Consider the following 19,484-nt stretch of genomic DNA (forward strand, 5'->3'; position numbering starts at 1 on the left):
AAGAAAGACAGCAAGATGTACAACCTGAAGAGAAGCACTTCAGAAAACCACAAGGACACACACCCCATGTTAACAACTCAATGAGAAATCTTATTGCTATTCTCAGATACTGAGAAAAAAGTCTAGGCTATCTATGGAGTATTATATTAAAAAAATAGAAAAAATGCCCAGCTTATTTTATTGGGATGATAAAAATGGTAAATCGTAGAAACTGTGCCTCTTCAGTATAGTATCAGTATGTGGAATTTTTTTTATATGTGCATGTACATGTGGTGTATGCATGTTTGAAATGTGTGTGGTGTTACATGTGTGGAGGCCTGAGGACAACGCAGTGTCTTCCTCTACCACTGTCCACCTTAGTTTTTTATGATGAAGCCTCTCACTAGACCTGGAGTTCATGTTCCAGCTAGACTGTCTGACCAGTGAGTCCTTGGGATCTACTTGTTTCTGTCCCACTGTGTTGAGTTTGCAGGGAAGTGCTATTCTACCTTGCTTCTACAATGGTGCTGGGAATCCAAACTCAGGTTCTCATGCCTGTGAAGTAGATATGCACTTTTTGCCACAGAACCAGTTCCTCAGGCCTCAATATCGAGGTTTAAGAACTTCTAGAAAGTGAAATAAGTATTCTTTATTTCTATATATTTACTATAATATAATCTTATTATACCATAGTTTTATTTACTATATATTTACTATATTATGATTTACTCTAGTATAATCTTAAATATTTTAAAAGTTTTAAGGAAAGGAGAGGCTTCCAAAATCAAATAGAATTCTGTCTGTATATATGTTATTTCAGTTTAAGCTACACTTTCTTGTGAGTGCCAGATCACGCTTTGAAGAAATACAAAACTTGGTCTGGATCTAATCATTCACAATGACTACCAAGTTGTTTCTATTTCAGTGACGATTCTAAATTCACAGAAATCTAAAAATATGCTGTTTCCATAGCAGCAGATAAAGAATAAAACTCAAAAGATGTTTTATGAGTTTTTAACAAGGCTTACAGAATTTATCCTTCTTGTTAGCAGTAATTTTTGTTCTTTAAAACAAACCCTAATTTCACTCATCTGTAAATGTACTTAGTCATATGAATTTTGAAAGGGGATAACTGGGACATTACTATAAAACTGTACATTCTTATGCTAGTTCAGAATAATTCACATTTAATTTTTAATGTCAAAGATGGGCTAAATTATGACTTTGTGATCAGACAGCAGTGATCCAACTATATGTATTGTTAACTTAACATAAAAACAAAATATAACTGTACTATAAGTGTTTTAGATAAACCACAAGTGATCAAGAACGTAGTATAATGCCAGGCAGTGGTGGTGCACGCCTTTAATTTCAGCACTTGGAGGCAGAAGCAGGTGGATCTTTTCGAGTGCAAGACCATCCTGGTCTGAAGAGCAAGTTCCAGGACAGCCAAAGCTACACTGAGAAACCCTGTCTTGAAACAAAACAAAACAACAAAACAAAACCAGTATAACATTTAAAGTAACAAAATTTGAACTTATTTAGACTTAAATGTTGAGATTATTGCCTTTAAGGGTAAGTGAAAAAGATTAGAACACGTTTCTATGTGGTTAGTGTGGCACTGTGGTGGGCATACTAGAGATTAGAACTGGAATCCTATGTTAACAAGCTCAGGAATAAGAAACATCTTCTGTTACATTTTTAATCAAGTATTCTAATTTGTGAGCATTTAATTTATCAACATAAGGATAAATGACCCACCTGTAACTGACATGCATCCCAGTGGTGCGATCAGAGTGATGGGGGCGACCCCATAGGCTGCGAAATTGCCTGTCTCTCCTATGGCCATCAGCAGGACTCCACTCAGCCAAAGCACACTCTTAAAGTATGGCTTTGGATGCTCTTTTTGGGCCAAATGAAGATGAGAATATTTCTAGAAGCAAATCAGAATATAAATAGAAAACAAATCCACCCAATTAAAATTTGCTGTCAAATTTTATTTACTTTTGGGGCAGATTCTCACAATGTAGCCCTGGTTGGCCTGGCACTCATTATGTAGACCAAGCTGGACTCAAATTTTTCAGAGATTCCTCTGCCTCTGCCTCCTAAGTGCTGGGATTAAAGGCATGCACAACCAAGCCCCACATGCTTTGAAAATTTAGATCTCATAAATTTACATCAGAGCTTTCTAATTTATTTTCAGACTATTGTGGCTTTGTTTTTGTCCCAAGTATATTAATAGCAGAAGCAATTCTTAATTCTATAGCATTCTAAAGTCTGAGGGTCTTTTATATAAGAACACTATTTTTTTTTTTTTTGCCTTACAAGACCTCTAAAATATATATCATCATTACTATCTATAAGTAAGTATCATATGGAGGTAAGAGGTGTTTTTACAGCACTCTGCCAAAACAGCTCTTTTACAATTTAAAATAGTTCCAGATTCCAAAAAAAAAAAAAACATTAACAAAATAAAGGCACGGAAGCATGGAAGTATTAAAGAACATGTTTTAGAAGGGACTCAGATGAATGGGTAAAGCGTCTACCACAATTAATACAGGAAGTTTCTGGGAATTGTGGCAGGCAAACTCATTCATATCTGGTTTGAATATTTCTTTGTATTTAAAATATAAATTCAATGTGCTTGGGTATAGTTCCAGGTAGAGCCTCCTGGGCTCTGGGTTTCATCCCTAGCACTGCAAAACAAAGCAAACCAATGAATTTCTGAGGGACTCATCCCCTGGGTTTTATGATAACTGCACATATTTTCTTATAAGACTAGTGAACTGGTCTAAATTATCTTAAAAATAATTAATTAGAGATCTAGAAGAATACATGGAATATTAAAAAACTCAAAGTCTTATGGCTGGAGCTGGAGCGATACAGTGTGCACAAGGTCCTAACTTTAATCCCTCGTTCCAGAAGGCAGCAGCAGCAGTAGCAGCAGCAGCAAACTGAACAGGGATCGCCTTCCTAAGTGTGGCACAATGTTTGTGGGACAGAAAGCAAATATTTTAATGTATTAAAATTTGTGTAAAATATGAATAAAATTAAAACACAGAGCAGAGTAGAAGAAAACATTTTCAATACATACTATAACAAATGTTCAAGGAGATATTTTGATATTCAGACCTATTTTAATTCAGTAGCTTTAGCAACTATATTGGTTTGATTCTGTTTCAAACTGACTCATTAAATGATTTACAATTTGGACAGAATTCATGATTTGGTTTGAAGTTCATATTTATTCAGTTTTTACTTAACCATCATCAGCTCTTCCAGTTTCAGTTCAGTTCCTACCATATATCCTACCTTCCTCAAGACCTGCATCCTACAGTTAGATCACAAAGTAAAATGTTTTTTTTTTTTTTCTTCTGTTTTTAATGGGTGAAGTTGCGGCAGAACGGAACATGCCCTAATCTGCAACAGGTGTGATGTTCCCAGATAAAACTACAGTCAGAAAAGTACAGTTTTACTTACCTGGATATTTAGTGAAATGCTGATAACCAGGTTTCCTAAAATGGCCAGCAAAACTCCAAAAAGGTGAATCTGTAAAAGTAAATATTTTCTTTAATGGCCTGAGTACTTGTAAGCTGATTGACAGCAGGGTGGGGCGGGGCAGGGTGGGGGCGGGGCAGGGTGGGGGGGTAATGCTTATATGTTAACTGATTTACTCATCTACCAAACCTACTCTGGGCATAATGCTTGATTAAAGTGAGAAAGTAACCAGATACTGGCTTTTAAAGATAACTGGGTCAAGGCCAGTGCCGTGGGGCCAAGGGTAAGAGCCGGTGGTGCACATCCTAACACTTGGGATTTGATCCAGAGAATCCACAGGGAAAACATGAATCCAGTTCCTGAAAGTTGTCCTCTGACCTCCACACATATCCTGTCCACGAATACACAAAGTGTACACATACAAATAATGAATAAATTAAAAATACTGTTAGGTCATAACCAGGTTCATGCCTGTAATCTGCACAGGAAGGAAGCAGAGGTGGGCAACCAGGCGTGAAGGCCCCAAGGCAGCCCGAGCTCCAAGAGAGATCTTATCTTGGAAAGGAAGTGGCTAAGTCCTTCACTAGATTTCCTAGACGTTTGTCTGCCCCAGCCACTAAAGTAAACACCCATTAGGCTCTGACTTTTCTACACAGGAGCTTCTGACATATCTGTTCTGTTCATTTTCTTTCCTCTTAATAAACTCAGAAGGACTGTGGTGAGAGAAAGATCACAGGGCTCTAAGTTAAAGGAAAATCTGAGACAGATCTGTTATTTTCTAGTTGGGTGATCTTGACAAGTTATTTTTCTTTCTGGGCTTTGGTAAAAGGGAGGAGAGATCTCTTCAGGAACGCTTTACTCTACAGTGCCGCACTAGGTAGACTGCCTTTCCCACCGTTCCTCTAGTCACCATCCTACCATGCTTCTCAGCAGCTGACTGCATCACCATCAGCCCTGCCAGCTTCCACACGTGCCTTTACGCGAAGCCATTCAGCGGTTCACAGCACCCAGCTCTGCTTCCAGTGATAAGCACAGCCCACCCGCAGGTGGGTGGGACATGCGTTCACAGTACTGTTTTTGCCTAGGTGGTATTGGCTTCCATCAGCCCTCTCCACAGACCTTACCCTCTGTGCCTGCAGAGGTTCAGAGCAGCTCAGACTCTTAGACCCTTCGTGGTAAATGCTTATTTCTTTTTAAATATCATCATGGGTGCCATTAGGCTCTACAAGGAGAAGGCAAATCCTCTGAGGTAGGAGGACCAAGTCTTATGTTTCCATTGAGTACTCTAAATAATATACCCCTAAAAATTAGGGATCAGCAAATGCTTGAAAGGTACATAACAGTTTAAATAAAAGCCATAAAGTTTAAAACGAGTTCTTTATATTGTTCAAATATTTATCACAGATAAGTTATGAATTATTTGATAGCTATAAATGATTCATTTGTGGGTTGCTGAGATGGCTCATGGGCAAAGCAATTGCCGTCCAGACATGAGAGTTTGAGTTCTGACCCCAGCATCCATGGAAAAGCATCCATTCAAAACGGGCAGTCGTGCCTGTAACCCCAACACTGGGGGAATAGAGACAGGTAGATCCCGGAACTCACAGACCACCAGCCTAGTCAACCAAATTAGGAGAGACATTCTGTCAAAAATAAAATCAGTTTAAAAAGATGGAGGGTCAGGCGAATGGCTCAGGGGATCTGTGTGAACTATTCACACTTGATGACCTAAGCTCATTTCCTGTAGTCACATAAAATACCAGCTGCAGTGCCTTGTATCTGTAATCCAGCACTCCTACCCTGAGATGAGGTGTGGAGACAGGAGAATTGAGCAGAAGCTCAGGTGGGACAGCTAGTGTAGAGTAAGCTTCACGGCAGGAACAAGAGAGACCCTGCTTCAGTAAGGAAGAAGGAGAACTTTGTCCTCCACACATGCACAGTGGCTCACGGACTCCTGCACACATGCACTCCCAGCCAGCGCCAAATTCCAAAGAGGTGCTTGAATTTCAAATGAGCATCATAGCCATAAGACCTCCTTTTTAGAATCAAAGTTTCTTTGAAGTTTTAGAGTTCTCTTACCCAAGCCAAAGTGAAATTCTGTATTTTAAAAATGAAGCAGAAAAACTGAAAACTCATTTTACAGTTGACATATAATATGGTCTTTAATCAGTTAAGACTTTGTTCCTAATAAAGGCACTTGGCAATAATGAGGCTCAGTATTGCTCATGGGGGAATGCTTGTATCACAATACAATGGACTATTTCCATGCTTTTCAAACTTATAATCTAATGCATTTGGCAATAATTAGGAAAACAAAGAATCAAAAGAAAGTTGGCATTGAATGTATAATTATGAAAATCTTCCATAGCTATAAAAGTAAATTGCTGAAGAGAAATAATTGACTCTAAAATCCTTTAAATCATTTAATGAACCATTCACAAGACATCAGGGTGGGTATTTTAAAATTGGTGGCCAGATATGGCAAGGGTGTTCTGGATGTGACACCAAAATCTCATACAATAAAATAGAAAATACACAGGTTGGACTCCATCAAGATAGAAACTTATTGTGTGTGTGTGTGTGTGTGTGTGTGTGTGTGTTTTGCTGGTGACCATCCCTGTTTTCTTTCATCTTCTAGAAGCCCCCAGACCAAAACCTTCAGTGCCTCAGAAGACTATTAACAAATTGACGAGGCAAACAACAGAAAAGGAGGAAATACTTATAAATCCTTATCTGAGTAGGGCTTGATAGCCAGGGCACTGCACTAAAAACTCCTACAATTCAACATTAGACAAGAAGTAGACAGGCCATGAGCAGGTCTTTCCAAAGAGGACTACAAATTGAAACCAGAATATATACCACTGCACACCTGGGAAGATGGCTACAAATAAAAAACGAGACAATAGTAAGTGTTAGCAAGGATGAGATAAACTAGAACCAGCATACTGCTGGTAGGAAGGCAAAATGATACAGTTTCTTTGGAATACACTTTGACTTCTTTTCAAAAACACAGAATTTACATTTGTTTTAGTAAGAGAAACATAGAAATATGCTTACTCAAAAGCTTGTAGAAATGCCCATTGCAGCATTATTGATAAAAATCAAAAGTGGAAATGGACCTAAATTTTGCTTCCTGATAAGCAAATGTGGTGTGGTCATTTAACCAGATGTCACACAGCCACTGAGACTCCACTGAGGTATGCTGTAGGGTAGATGAATTTTGAAAAGTATGTTACATGCAAGAATTCAGTTTGAAAGACCCTGTTACTTGGATTCACTCATATTTAGTGGTTGGCTTGAGGAAGCTTGAGAATGACAGCAAAATGGTACAGATTCTTCATGAGATGATAGATGATAGAATGTTCTCAAGGGAACTAGGATGATGGGATACATACATATATATATATATATATATATATATATATATATATATGATATTCTTCATTTACATTTCAAATGTTCTACCCTTTTCTTGTTTCCCCCTCCCAGAAAACCCCCAACCCATCCTCCCATCCCCTGACTCCAAGAATATGCCCCTCCACACAATCCACTCCCCCCACCCCCTTGATTTGCCCACGCTAGGACATCTATCAAGCCTTCATAGGACCAAGGACCTCTCCTCCCACTGATGCCTGACAAGGCATTCCTCTGCCACACTTTTGGCTGGAACTATGTGTGCCCCTTGGTTGATGGCTTAGTCCCTGGGAGCCCTGGGGCGTCTGGTTGGCCGACAATCGTTGTTCTTCCAATGGGACTGCAAACCCCTTCAGTTCCTCCAGGCCACCCTCCAATTTCTCCACTGTGAACCTTGCACTCAGTCCAGTGGTTGGCTGCTGACATTTGCCTTTGTATCTGTAAAGCTCTGGCAGGGCCCCTCCAGAGACAACCATAACAGGCTCCTTTCAGTATACACTTCTTGTCATCCATAATAGTGTCTGGGTTTGGTGATTGTTTATAGGATGAATCCCCAGGTAGGACAGTCTCTGGGTGGCCTTTCCTTCAGTCTCTGCTCCACAATTTGTCTCCATTATTGCTCATGTGACTATTTTGTTCCGTTTCTCAGAAAAACCAAAGCACCCCCACTTAGGTCTTCCTTCTTCTTGAGCTTCCTGTGGTCTGTGAATTGTAACTTGTTTATTTTGAGCTTTTTGGCTAATATCCACTAATCAGTGAGTGCATACCATGTGTGTTCTTTTGTGATTGGGTTACCTCATTCAGGATGAAACTTTCTAGTTCCATCCATTTGCCTAAGAATTTCATGAATTTATTGTTTTTAACTGAATAATTGTTTTAGCTGAATAGAACTCCATTGTGTAGATTCCTCTGTTGAAGGACATCTGGGTTCTTTCCAGCTTCTGACTATGATAAGGCTCCTATGGACACGTTGGAGCATCTTCTGGGTATATGCCCAGGAGTGGTATAGCTGGGTCCTCAGGTAGTACTATGTCTAATTTTCTGAGGAACCACCAAACTGATTTCCAGAGTGGTTTTACCAGCTTACAATCCCACCAGCAATGGAGAAGTGTTCCTTTTCCCCCACATCCTTTCCAGCATCTGCTGTCTCCTGAGTCTTTTCATCTTAGCCTTTCTGACTAGTGTGAGGTGGAATCTCCGGGTTGTTTTGATTTGCATTTCCCTGATAACTAAGAATGCTGAACATTTCTTTAGGTGCTTTAGAGCCATTCAAGTTTCCTCAGTTGAGAATTATTTGTTTAGCTCTGCACCCCATTTTTAATAGAGTTATTTGACTCTCTGAAGTCTAACTTCTTGAGTTCTTTGTATACATTGGATATTAGCCCTCTATGGGATGAATGTTTGGTAAAGATCTTTTCCCTATTTGTTGGTTGCCATTTTGTCCTATTGACCATGTCCTTTGCCTTACAGAAGCTTTGCAGTTTTATGCGGTCCCATTTGTTGATTCTTGTTCTTAGAGCATAAGCCATTGGTGTTCTAGTCAGGAAATTTTCCCCTGTGCCCATGTGTTCAAGGCTCTTCCTCACTTTCTCCTCTATAAGCTTCAGTGTGTCTGTTTTTATGTGTAGATTCTTAATCCACTTGGCTTAGAGCTTTGTACAAGGAGATAAGAATGGGCCGATTTGCATTTTTGTGCATGCTGACCTCCAGTTGATCCAGCACCATTTGTTAAAAATGCTGTCTTTTTTTCATTGGATGTTTTTTAGCTCCTTTGTCAAATATCAAGTGACTGTAGGTGTGTGGGTTCATTTCTGGGTCTTCGATTCTATTTCATTGATCTTCCTGCCTGTCTGCATACAGTTTTTATTACTATCACTCTGTTATAGAGCTTGAGGTCAGGGATGGTGATTCCCCTAGGAGATCTTTTGTTGTGGAGAATAGTTTTCCCTATCCTGGGTTTTTTGTTATTCCAAACGAATTTGCAGATTGCTCTTTCTAGCTCTATGAAGAACTGATTTGGAATCTTGATGGGGATTGCATTGAATCTGTAGATTGCTTTCGGCAAGATGGCCATTTTTACTCTATTAATCCTTCCAATCCATGAGCATGGGAGATCTTTCCATCTTCTGAGATTTTTTTTCGATTTCTCTCTTCAGTGGCTTGAAGTTCTTGTCATACAGATCTTTCACTTGCTTGGTTAGAGTCACACCAAGGTATGTAATATTATTTGTGACTATTGCGAAGGGTGTCATATTCCTAATTTCTTTCTCAGCTCTGGGCCTCTAGAGGTGGGAGAGGGTTCTTACCAAATGCCCTGAGTGTTGCTGGTTCTCTAGGAAGTATCAGGAGATGGTGTCATCACTGTGGCAAACCTGACAAGAGTCTGCCCCAGCAGAAAAGGCAGGTGGCGGCTGATGACAGTTTTATAACTTTGCAAATATGCTTAAAAATCAATGGATTGTCCATTTTATATGACTAAATTATATGGTGTGTGAACTATATCTCAATAAATATGTGATATTTGTGATATAACTTATGTGTATAAATTACATATTTTTGCCCAAAGAAATACAATGTTACAGATGTTTCTATCTTTTCTCCTTCTAAGACATTGAAGATTTTTATTATGTGGAGGCCAGAAAACAACCTGTAGGGTCTGTTTTCCTCCCCTATCATGTGAGACACTCAGCCTGAGCTCAGGCCATGAGGCATGGTGGCAGGCAGTCACCCACTGAGTCACCTGGCCTGGAGACTTCTTTCTGAAGGTAAAATTAAAGTACTTCTTTCATTGCTAGACTCAAGGTTTATTTCTTTATTCAGTTTTACTTTTTCCATCTTCATTTGGATTTTTGTTAGGTTTTTCTCTTCCTTCTTTCAGATATACATTTCCCCCCAGTTTTAGCTTTCTACATAGCTTTCTATCATCATCATTCCATTCTAATTTTTTCTGATTATAAGGATTATCCTGAGCCTTATTTTCATTTGAGAGAATTTATTCTTTAATTCTTTAATAAAGCACAAGATCTTTAATAATTAAAAATTAAAATGCTAATAACTATGAAAATATGATTTGACTTTATATCAGGCTCATTTATAATAGACCAATTCCTTTCTAAAAATCTTATATAGTATTTTATTGATTATTTGGGAATTTCACATCATGAACCCTGATCACACTTACTTCTCACTTCTTCCAGGTCTACTCTCTATCCTTGTGACCTCCCCCCTCAGAAAGAAGGAGGAGGAGGAGAAGGAGGGGGAAGAGAAAGAGGAGGAGGAAGAGGAGAAGGAGGGGGAGAAGAGGAAGAAGAAAAACCCAAACCAGATCTAACCAAACAAACGCCCCCCCCCCCCTCCACACACACACACAAAGCCTAGGACAATTTGTACTGCTCTTATACTCACGAAGCATGTTCAAATCCTCCATGGCTGGCTCCTTAAAGAAAACTTCTCCTTCCCCACTTGTACTCTCTACAGAAGCCATCTCTGTGGAGAACTAAAGCACCCTTATTATAGTTTTAAAGAGTTCTCTAAGATGCTGAGCCTGGTATTTTTAAGAAATGTGTTTAAATTTTTTAACTGATTATAGTATTGCTTATTGTGCTGTTAGTAATTTCTGATTTACCGGGTAATGGTCAGGAAATATGCTGTGCTGTGAACTGGCATGTGCCTATGAGACTTAGATAGTTCTGTCTGTCCATGCATCCCCTATCTATTTTCTTTAATCTTTCGTTCAATCCTTTACTATCCATTGCCAAGGGATTAATATTAAAAATCTACCCCAACATGGGTCTATGTTGTCTTTCCTTTAAAATCTACTGGGTTTTGCTTTATGTATTTGCTTTAAGCCTTCTTCATCGGTGTAGCTCAGGGTGTTTTATCTTTCCACTTAATTGCTTTCTTCATCATTATAAATTTACTCTTTTCCTTACAGTCTAGTATATCTGATATTAACAGATTACAGCTGCTTTCTCTTGATATTTCCATCTCCACAGCAGGGTTTTCTTGGACCTGCCAGCAGTATAAATAGGGACATAGAGGTTTTTTAATATTGTAAAGCTCAGAGCCTTCTAGTGAGGGACTCTCCCAGCCATGCTAAACTTAACTAACCTGGCTCTACAGCCAGCCAGTGGATAGCTCCACCTCTCTGCTCCCCTCTATCTGACCACTTACCTCCATATGCTCCCTCCTGGAAGCCCTGCCCTCCACCTCCTGCCCAGCTACTGGCCATCAGCTCTGTATTACAACCACTCAGATACAATTTTAGATTGCCTCTAGGTTAGTGAGGATGAATATTTACAAAATATAAGGTTGGAATTGGGCCACAGAAATAACAATACCAAGATCGTGCCAGCATTTAGCTCACTGACAGTACAGAATTAACATCTGTGAATATACAAAGACACACCTTCACATTATATACTCCAACACATTACCACTACTTCACTTTTAATACTTCTCTATCGCTCTTTAAAACTGAGAGAGTGGTTTGTATCTATTGTGTAAAATATATTTTGAAGTATGCATACAAATTGTAAAATTATCAAACCTACGTAATTAACATGAAAACACATCTACATCTTGGTGGGGAGGACAGTCTATATCCATTCTTTTAGTAATTTTCAACAATATACTTTATGACTAACAATAGTCACCATGTTATAGAATACATCTCCTGAATTATTCCTTTAATGTAACTGAGCTTATATATTGGCTGAGTTTTCTTTCTTTATTGCTGTTATTAGGAAGTTCCATTTTTATTCTCTGCCTACTTTTTTTCAGACAAGATCTCATCTAATGCAGGCTGGCCTTGAACTCACTATGGCTGATGATACTCAACACAACTGGAGAATCTGGAGGAAATGGACAATTTCCTAGACAGATACCAAACACCAAAATTAAATCAGGATCAAATAGATCATTTAAACAATCCCATAACCCCTAAAGAAATAAAAATAGAAAGTCTCCCAAAAAAGAGCATGGGACCAGATGGCTTCAGTGCAGAATTCTATTAGACCTTCAAAGAAGACCTAACACCAATACTCTTCAAACAGTTCCACAAAATAGAAACAGAAGAAACACTACCCAACTTGTTCTACGAAGCCACAATTACACTGATACCAAAACCACACAAAGATCCAACAAAGAAAGAGAACTTCAGGGCAATTTCCCTTATGAATATCGATGCAAAAATACTCAATAAAATTCTTGCCAACCAAATCCAAGAACACATCAAAACGATCATCCACAATGATCAAGTGGGCTTCATCTCAGGGATGCAGGGATGGTTCAATATAAGGAAATCCATCAATGCAATCCACTACATAAACAAACTTAAGGATAAAAACCATATGATCATTTTATTAGATGCTGAAAAAGCATTTAACAAAATTCAGCATCCTTTCATGCTAAAAGTCTTGGAAAGAACAGGAATTCAAGGCCCATATCTAAACATAGTTAAAGCAATATATAGCAAACTGGTAGCCAATATCAAACTAAATGGAGAGAAACTTGAAGCAATCCCACTAAATTAAGGGACTAGACGAGGCTTCCCTCTCTCTCCATATCTTTTCAATATAGTTCTTGAAGTTCTAGAGCAATTAGACAACATAAGGAGATCAAAGGGATACAAATTGAAAAGGAAGAAGTAAAATTATCACTATTTGCAGATGACTCAAGTATACTTGAGTGACCCAAAAAACTCCACCAGAGAACTCATACAGCTGATAAAAAACTTCAGCAAAGTGGCAGGTTATAAAATCAACTCAAGCAAATCAGTTGCCTTCCTATACTCAAAGGCTAAGCAGGCTGAGAAAGAAGTTAGGGAAATGACACCCTTCATAATAGCCACTAACAATATAATGTATCTTGGTGTGACTCTAACCAAACAAGTGAAAGATCTATACAACAAGAACTTTAGGTCTCTGAAGAAGGAAATTGAAGAAGACCTCAGAAAATGGAAAAATCTGCCATGCTCATGGATTGGCAGGATTAATATAGTTAAAATGGCCATCTTGCCATAATCAATATACAGATTCAATGAAATCCCCATCAAAATCCCAACTCAGTTCTTCACAGAGTTAGCAAAAGCATTTCTCAAATTTATTTGGAATAATAAAAAACCCAGGATAGCTAAAACTATTCTCAACAGTAAAAGAACTTCTGGGGGAATTAGAATCCCAGATCTCAAACAATATTACAGAGAAATAGTGTTAAAAACTGCACAGTATTTGCACAGGGACAAGCAAGTGGACCAATGGAATAGAACTGAAGACCCAGAAATGAATCCACACACCTCTGGTCACTTGATCTTCGGCAAAGGAGCAGAAAACATCCAGTGGAAAAAAACATAGCCTTTTCAACAAATGGTGCTGGTTCAACTAGAGGTCAGCATGCAGGAGAATGCAAATTGTATTTCTTATCTCCTTGTACTAAGCTCAACTCCAAGTGGATCAAGGACCTCCACATAAAACCAGACACACTGAAACTAATAGAAAAGAAACTGGGGAAAACCCTTGAGGACATAGGCACAGGAGAAAATTTCCTGAACAGAACACCAATAGCTTACGCTCTAAGATCAACAATTGACAAATGGGACCTCAAAAAATTACAAAGTTTCTGTAAGGCAAAGGACACTGTCAAAAGGACAAAACTGCAACCAACAAATTGGGAAAAGATCTTCACCAACCCTACTTCTGATAGAGGGCTAATATCCAATATATACAAAGAACTCAAGAAGTTAGACCCCAGGGAACCAAATAACCCTATTAAAAATGGGGTACAGATCTAAACAAAGAATTTTCACCTGAAGAAATTCAGATGGCCGAGAAGCACTTTAAGAAATGCTCAACATCATTAGTCATTAGGGAAATGCAAATCAAAACAACCCTGAGATTTCACCTCACACCAGTCAGAATGGCTAAGGTTAAAAACTCAGGAGATAGCAGGTGTTGCTGAGGATGTGGAGAAAGAGGAACACTTCTTCACTGCTGGTGGGATTGTAAGATGGTACAACCACTATGGAAATCAGTCTGGCGGTTCCTAAGAAAACTGGGCATGACACTCCCAGAGGACCCTGCTATACCTCTACTGGGCATATACCCAGAGGATTCCCCAACATGCAATAAGGACACATGCTCCACTATGTTCATAGCAGCCTTACTTATAATAGCCAGAAGCTGGAAAGAACCCAGATATCCCTCAATGGAGGAATGGATACAGAAAATGTGGTATATATACACAATGGAGTACTATTCGGCAATTAAAAACAATGAATTCATGAATTTTTTTAGGCAAATGTATGGAACTGGAAAATATCATCCTAAGTGAGGTAACACAATCACAAAAGAATACACATGGAATGCAATCATTGATAAGCGGATATTAATTAGCCCTGAAGATCTGATTACTGAAGATACAATTGATTCCCATGAAGAAGGAAGAAGAGGGCCCTAATCCTGGAAAGGCTTGATCCAGCATTTTAGGGGAGTACCAGGACAGAGAAAAGGGAGGGGGATGGAAAGGAGAGGACTTATGGGTCATATGGGGGGTGGAACTGGGAAAGGGGAAAGCTTTTAGAATGTAAACAAAGAATATAGAAAATAAATATAAAAAGATAAAATGAAAAAAATAAATAAAAATTTATCTTGACATAATTGTTAGATTCATATAGTAGGTTGTAAAGAATTCCATAGGTAAGACCAATGCACCCCCATGTTAACGTCTTATACAACTAGAAGAAAATATCCAATGTCAATAGATTGGCGTTTCATCAGCTATATATGCCCTTGCTTGTGTGTTCTGTAACCACCACAATAAAATATTCATTAGTTCCATCAGACCCCTCTGTTAGCCTTTTATAGAGACACAAACCTTCCTTCGGCCTGTCCCTCACCACCAGCAAACATAAATCCATTCTCCACTTTAATGTTATTTTGCAAATTTGTTCCAGTGGAATCATGAAGAATGTATACTTTTGAAATTGGCTCCTGTTTATTGAGCATGATGTCAAGTTTTGCCCAAGGATGGCATATCAGGTCCACACCCTCTAACTGCATCTGCGCTATGGTATGTAACTGTTGTATGTTGTAACAATGGCATGTGCACGTCATAGACTGTTTAACCACTCACTTGGTGAGTGACATTCATATAGTTTCCAGTTTAGAGCTGGTATAAATAAAGCTGCTATGAATATTCGTGTATAAATTCTTCGTGAAATGAGTCTTAATTTCTCTGGGATAAATGCCCAAAAATGTAATTGCTGGGCTGTGTGCAAGCCCATTTTTAGCTTGGCCAGAAACTTCCAGACTGCTTTCCAGAGTGTCAGTGTCTGAGTAACCCAGTTTCTCCATCCAGCCCTATACTCCAGTGGTTTATCAATACTCTCATCCTCTGCGGCATTAGTAATGTCTACCCTCATTTTAACTGCAATTTGTTCTCCGCTACCTTATATGTTACTAGTACTGTGATAGAATATTGTCTAGTTCAGCTTGGCTTGTATATCATTCAATTAGTCATTGTGATTATATTTTAAATAAAATTTATTTTTAGAAGTTTTAGATTCATAACAAAAATTGAGCAGAAACCACCAAGCTCTGCTATGTGCTCCCTGCTCCAGTAACATATATTTTCCTCCATCATCTATGTCCTCCACAACCACAATTCATCAATCTCATTAACAAATCATTGTCATCAGAATTCATACTTTATGTTAAGACTAACTCTCTTATTTCTCTCATTGCTAAACGTCGATGGATTTCAGCAAATCAAAGTATGTGTTAGATCATGGTGTTGCCTTTAAAAATCTCTGAGGACAGATTCCACAGCTTGAAAAAATTAGGCCCCCGCCCTGCAGCTCTCTCCCTGAGACATTAAGAAGCTATTCCATGTAGTGAATTTTATGCTTATAATTTATGGCTCTAATCAGTTCCTGGCTTCCCCATTCCTCTTGTCAGATAGGCTATCCGAAACATAACTGCGTGGTATAAAACATCCTGCCAGCTCCTTCTGCCAATTTATACAAGTCAGACCTCCAAATGGCTCTTTCGTCTGTCTCCCCAATCCATCACCCTATGTATGACAGCTGTCTTTCTTTCTTTAAGCTATTCCTCTCATGTTTTAAAGGGGGGCCCTTTCCCTCTAAGGCCCGCTATGCTGTTCTGATATACAGTACTTTCCCCTTTTGTAATTTTCTTCTGCTTCAGGGTCTGATCATAGTCTGGACCCTCCCTCATGACAAAGCTTAGATCCAGAACAATTATGTCTCCTTTAGGACCAACAGCCATTTCACTCTACACAGCAATACATGTCACCAGTACAGCATCTACTGAGGAGTTTCACTAACTCCAAATCCCTTTTTGCCAGGTCCCACCCATCCTTTCTATGCCCCAATCCTTTCTTTTGGACTGGAAATGTTTACTCAGTATTGCTGCATATTTGAAGTATGTAATCTGCATTTTCATTTTTGCAGAGCTCACAGATTACCTTGAATTTCAGAGCAGACCTTAGATTTGAACGTTTGAACAGTGTTACAACTGTTAAAACTTGGGGAACTGTTAGAGATGATCTAAATGCTTTTTGCATTAGGGGATAAACATAAGACTTTAGAGAGAAGAAGTGGACTGCTATGATTTAAGTGATGTGTTTGGTGTTAAGTTGGCAAGGGATGGATTTGTGATGGTTAATTTTGATCAACAACTGGATTACATTAAGAAAAACCTAAGGGGACTGGAAAGATTGTTGAAAGCACTGGCTGCTCTTCCAGAGGATCCAGGTTTGGTCTGCAGCACAGCATGGCAGCTCACAGCTATGTGTAACTCCACTCACAGGGGCTCTAAGAGAGCCTCTATAGACACCAGGCCCACATGTGCATGGACATGTATACAAGCAAGACATTCACACAGAGGGAGAAGGAAGGACGGAAGGAAGGAAGGAAGGAAGACGAAGATAGGGCATTAATATAGTATACATCTAAGTGTGTCTATGAGGATGTTTCCAGATAGAATTAACTAGGGGAAAGACCTGTATTGAATATACGCGTGTCTTAGTTAGGGTTTTATTGATCAAAGAGACACCATAGCCATGACAACTCTTATGAAGGAAACACTTAATTGCTTAACTTAACTGCTTACAGTTCAGAAGTTTAGTTCATTATCATCATGGCAGGAAGCGTGGAGGTACAGCAGACATGGTGCTGGAGAAGAAGCTGAGAGGTCTACATATGGATTGGCGGGCAGTGGGAACAGAGAGGCATCCCGTGGGCCTGGCTTGAGCATCTGCAACTTCAAAGCCCATCCCCTATAATATACATCCTCCAAAAAAGCCACCCCTCCCTATGGGCCTATGTGGAACGGTTTCATTCAAACCACCAAAAGGTGGTACCATCTCAGGTACCCACTGGATGGTTCCTCAGTTGAAGTAAAACAAACAAACAAAAAACAGAGAAAGCAGTTGAGTGCTGCATTCTCTCTTCTCTACTTCTTGGTCTGCTTAGCTGTGAGCAGGTAGCCTCCTGTCACCCAGGCCAGCAGCTGGCTGCCCTGCAATGCATTCCAAGAGAATGGACTCTATCCCCTCATCTGTCGGCCGAAATAAGCTTTTCCTTCTTTTATGATACTTGTCAGGGATTTTGTCACAACAAAAAAAGTAATGCAGTCGGTGTCTGTGGACAATTAATTCCAAGGCTTCTGTGGATGCCAAAGTGTGCTGCTCAAGGATCTTACACAGTATTTGAGTATAATATATGCTCCTGTAAACTTTAAACAGTATCTAGTTTACTTACAATATTGCTCTAGTATGAATTTTTCCTTCAGGATACCAAAATAATCCCATTGCCATCTTGGAGTAGAGATTACTTTGACTCAGCAGTCAAGGCGCTAAGATGAGCAGAGCAATGGTGATGGCTAGCTCTATAGGCTGATAGTAACGAAGCTGTTGGATCCCAGGCTCCTGACCTGGGATTCCAGCCATCGTCATCACTCCATCTGCCTGTCTTCACACAGAATGAAGGTGGAGGCTAGAGTATATAAGAAGCCGAAGGTTAACTGAAAGTGAGATTCCCTGACTCAGCTGTCATGAGGATTTCTTAGGGTGGACTTTGGTGGAATTGCCACTTTGATCTGCTGTGGGTGCCTAAGAGGGTAAAGGGACGCTTGTTCACATCTCCCCAGGAGAAGTTAATACAATAGCTAATACAATGGAAATGCTATACATAGAACTGTCCTACAGCATTATATAGGGAATAATGATGAGAAAAAATCTATACATATTTAGTATAGACTTGAATTTTACGAAATATGTTGACTCATAGTTAACTGAATCGTGAATGCAGAAACTTCATTTGAAGGGCTATTCTTTTTTTTATTCATATATTTTTATTTACATTTCAAATGATTTCCCCTTTCCTGGATTCCCCCTCTCCAAAAGTCCCATAAGCCCTCTTTCCTCCCCCTGTTCCCCAATCCACCCATTTCTGCTTCCCTGTCCTGGTATTCCCCTATACTGCTGCACTGAGCCTTTCCAGGACCAGGGGCCTCTCCTTCCTTCTTCTTGGGCATATTTATAACAGCCAGAAGCTGGAAAGAACCCTGATGTCCCTCAACGGAGGAATGGATACAGAAAATGTGATATATTTACACTATGGAATACTACTCAGCAATTAAAAACAATGAACTCATGAAATTCTTAGGCAAGTAGGTGGAACAAGTGAGGTGACCCAATCACAAAAGAACACATGTGGTATACACTCACTGATAAGTGGATATTAACCCAAAAGCTCGGGATACCCAAGACACAATTCACATATCAAATTGGATGGCTATTCTTATGCAAACACATTTATAATAAGGTATAAGTGGTAAATTAAGCACAGTAAGGGATCTACAAGAACTACAAATAGACAACCATCAGTAGAATGCTAATAAAGGCTTTGTGAATGTAAACAAACACTCCTCCCCCAATTCTCCCAAATTTCCTCATTCTGTGTTTGTTCACTCCAACCCAACCCTACCCTTAAAAACATCAATCCTTTTACTATCCTCCTGTTCTTACCTGAATATCATATAGATGGAGATCCACAGTGGGGACCCTTCCCAGGAGGACTTCTTTGTAGTAACAGTAAAGCTTCTTCCACATCCTTCACTGCTATACTAGGTTGTATTTTATAGTGCTGAATACATTCCCATTGTTTGGATGTACCACAGTTTATTTATCCATTCATCCTTTAAAGCAAGTCTTTGTTGCTTACAAGTTTTAGGCAGCTATGAACAAAAGCTGCTATAAATGTCATCACACAGGTTTTTATGTGGATATGTTTTCAGCTCCTTTGAGCAGATACCAAACAGGATGATGCTAGACATGTGGTAAGCATATATTTGGTTTTTAAAGAAGCTGTCACACTGTCTTGGGAATGGATGTGCTGTTCTTGGTTCTCAAGAGCAGAGAAGGAGCTTTCCAGTCACCGTTTAGCTGATGTAGCCTTTGTGTTCTCGTCCATGCTTGCCACTTCTGTGCTCCACACTCTACTTGTAGCTTCGAGGTAGAGCTCATGCCAGACACCCCATGATCTCACTTCAGGTATTTTCATGTCCCCAGAG

The 19,484-nt window shown here is 39.3% G+C and overlaps 1 protein-coding gene across 3 annotated transcripts in view; it reads right to left on the bottom strand.

Annotated features, from left to right (window-relative positions):
- The window catches only part of Nipal2 (NIPA like domain containing 2), a 111,408-nt gene that overhangs the window by 74,142 nt on the left and 17,782 nt on the right, over positions 1-19,484 (bottom strand). For all 3 annotated transcript variants that reach the window (XM_052161356.1, XM_052161355.1, XM_052161354.1), the window contains exons 2-3: positions 3,460-3,528; positions 1,741-1,912 (exon numbers count right to left, since the gene is read on the bottom strand). In XM_052161356.1, the coding sequence (XP_052017316.1) occupies positions 1,741-1,912; positions 3,460-3,528 (241 nt within the window). The remainder of the gene's footprint in view (positions 1-1,740; positions 1,913-3,459; positions 3,529-19,484) is intronic.

This window comes from Apodemus sylvaticus, chromosome 17 (genome assembly GCF_947179515.1).
Source record: "Apodemus sylvaticus chromosome 17, mApoSyl1.1, whole genome shotgun sequence".
Taxonomy (NCBI): domain Eukaryota; kingdom Metazoa; phylum Chordata; class Mammalia; order Rodentia; family Muridae; genus Apodemus; species Apodemus sylvaticus.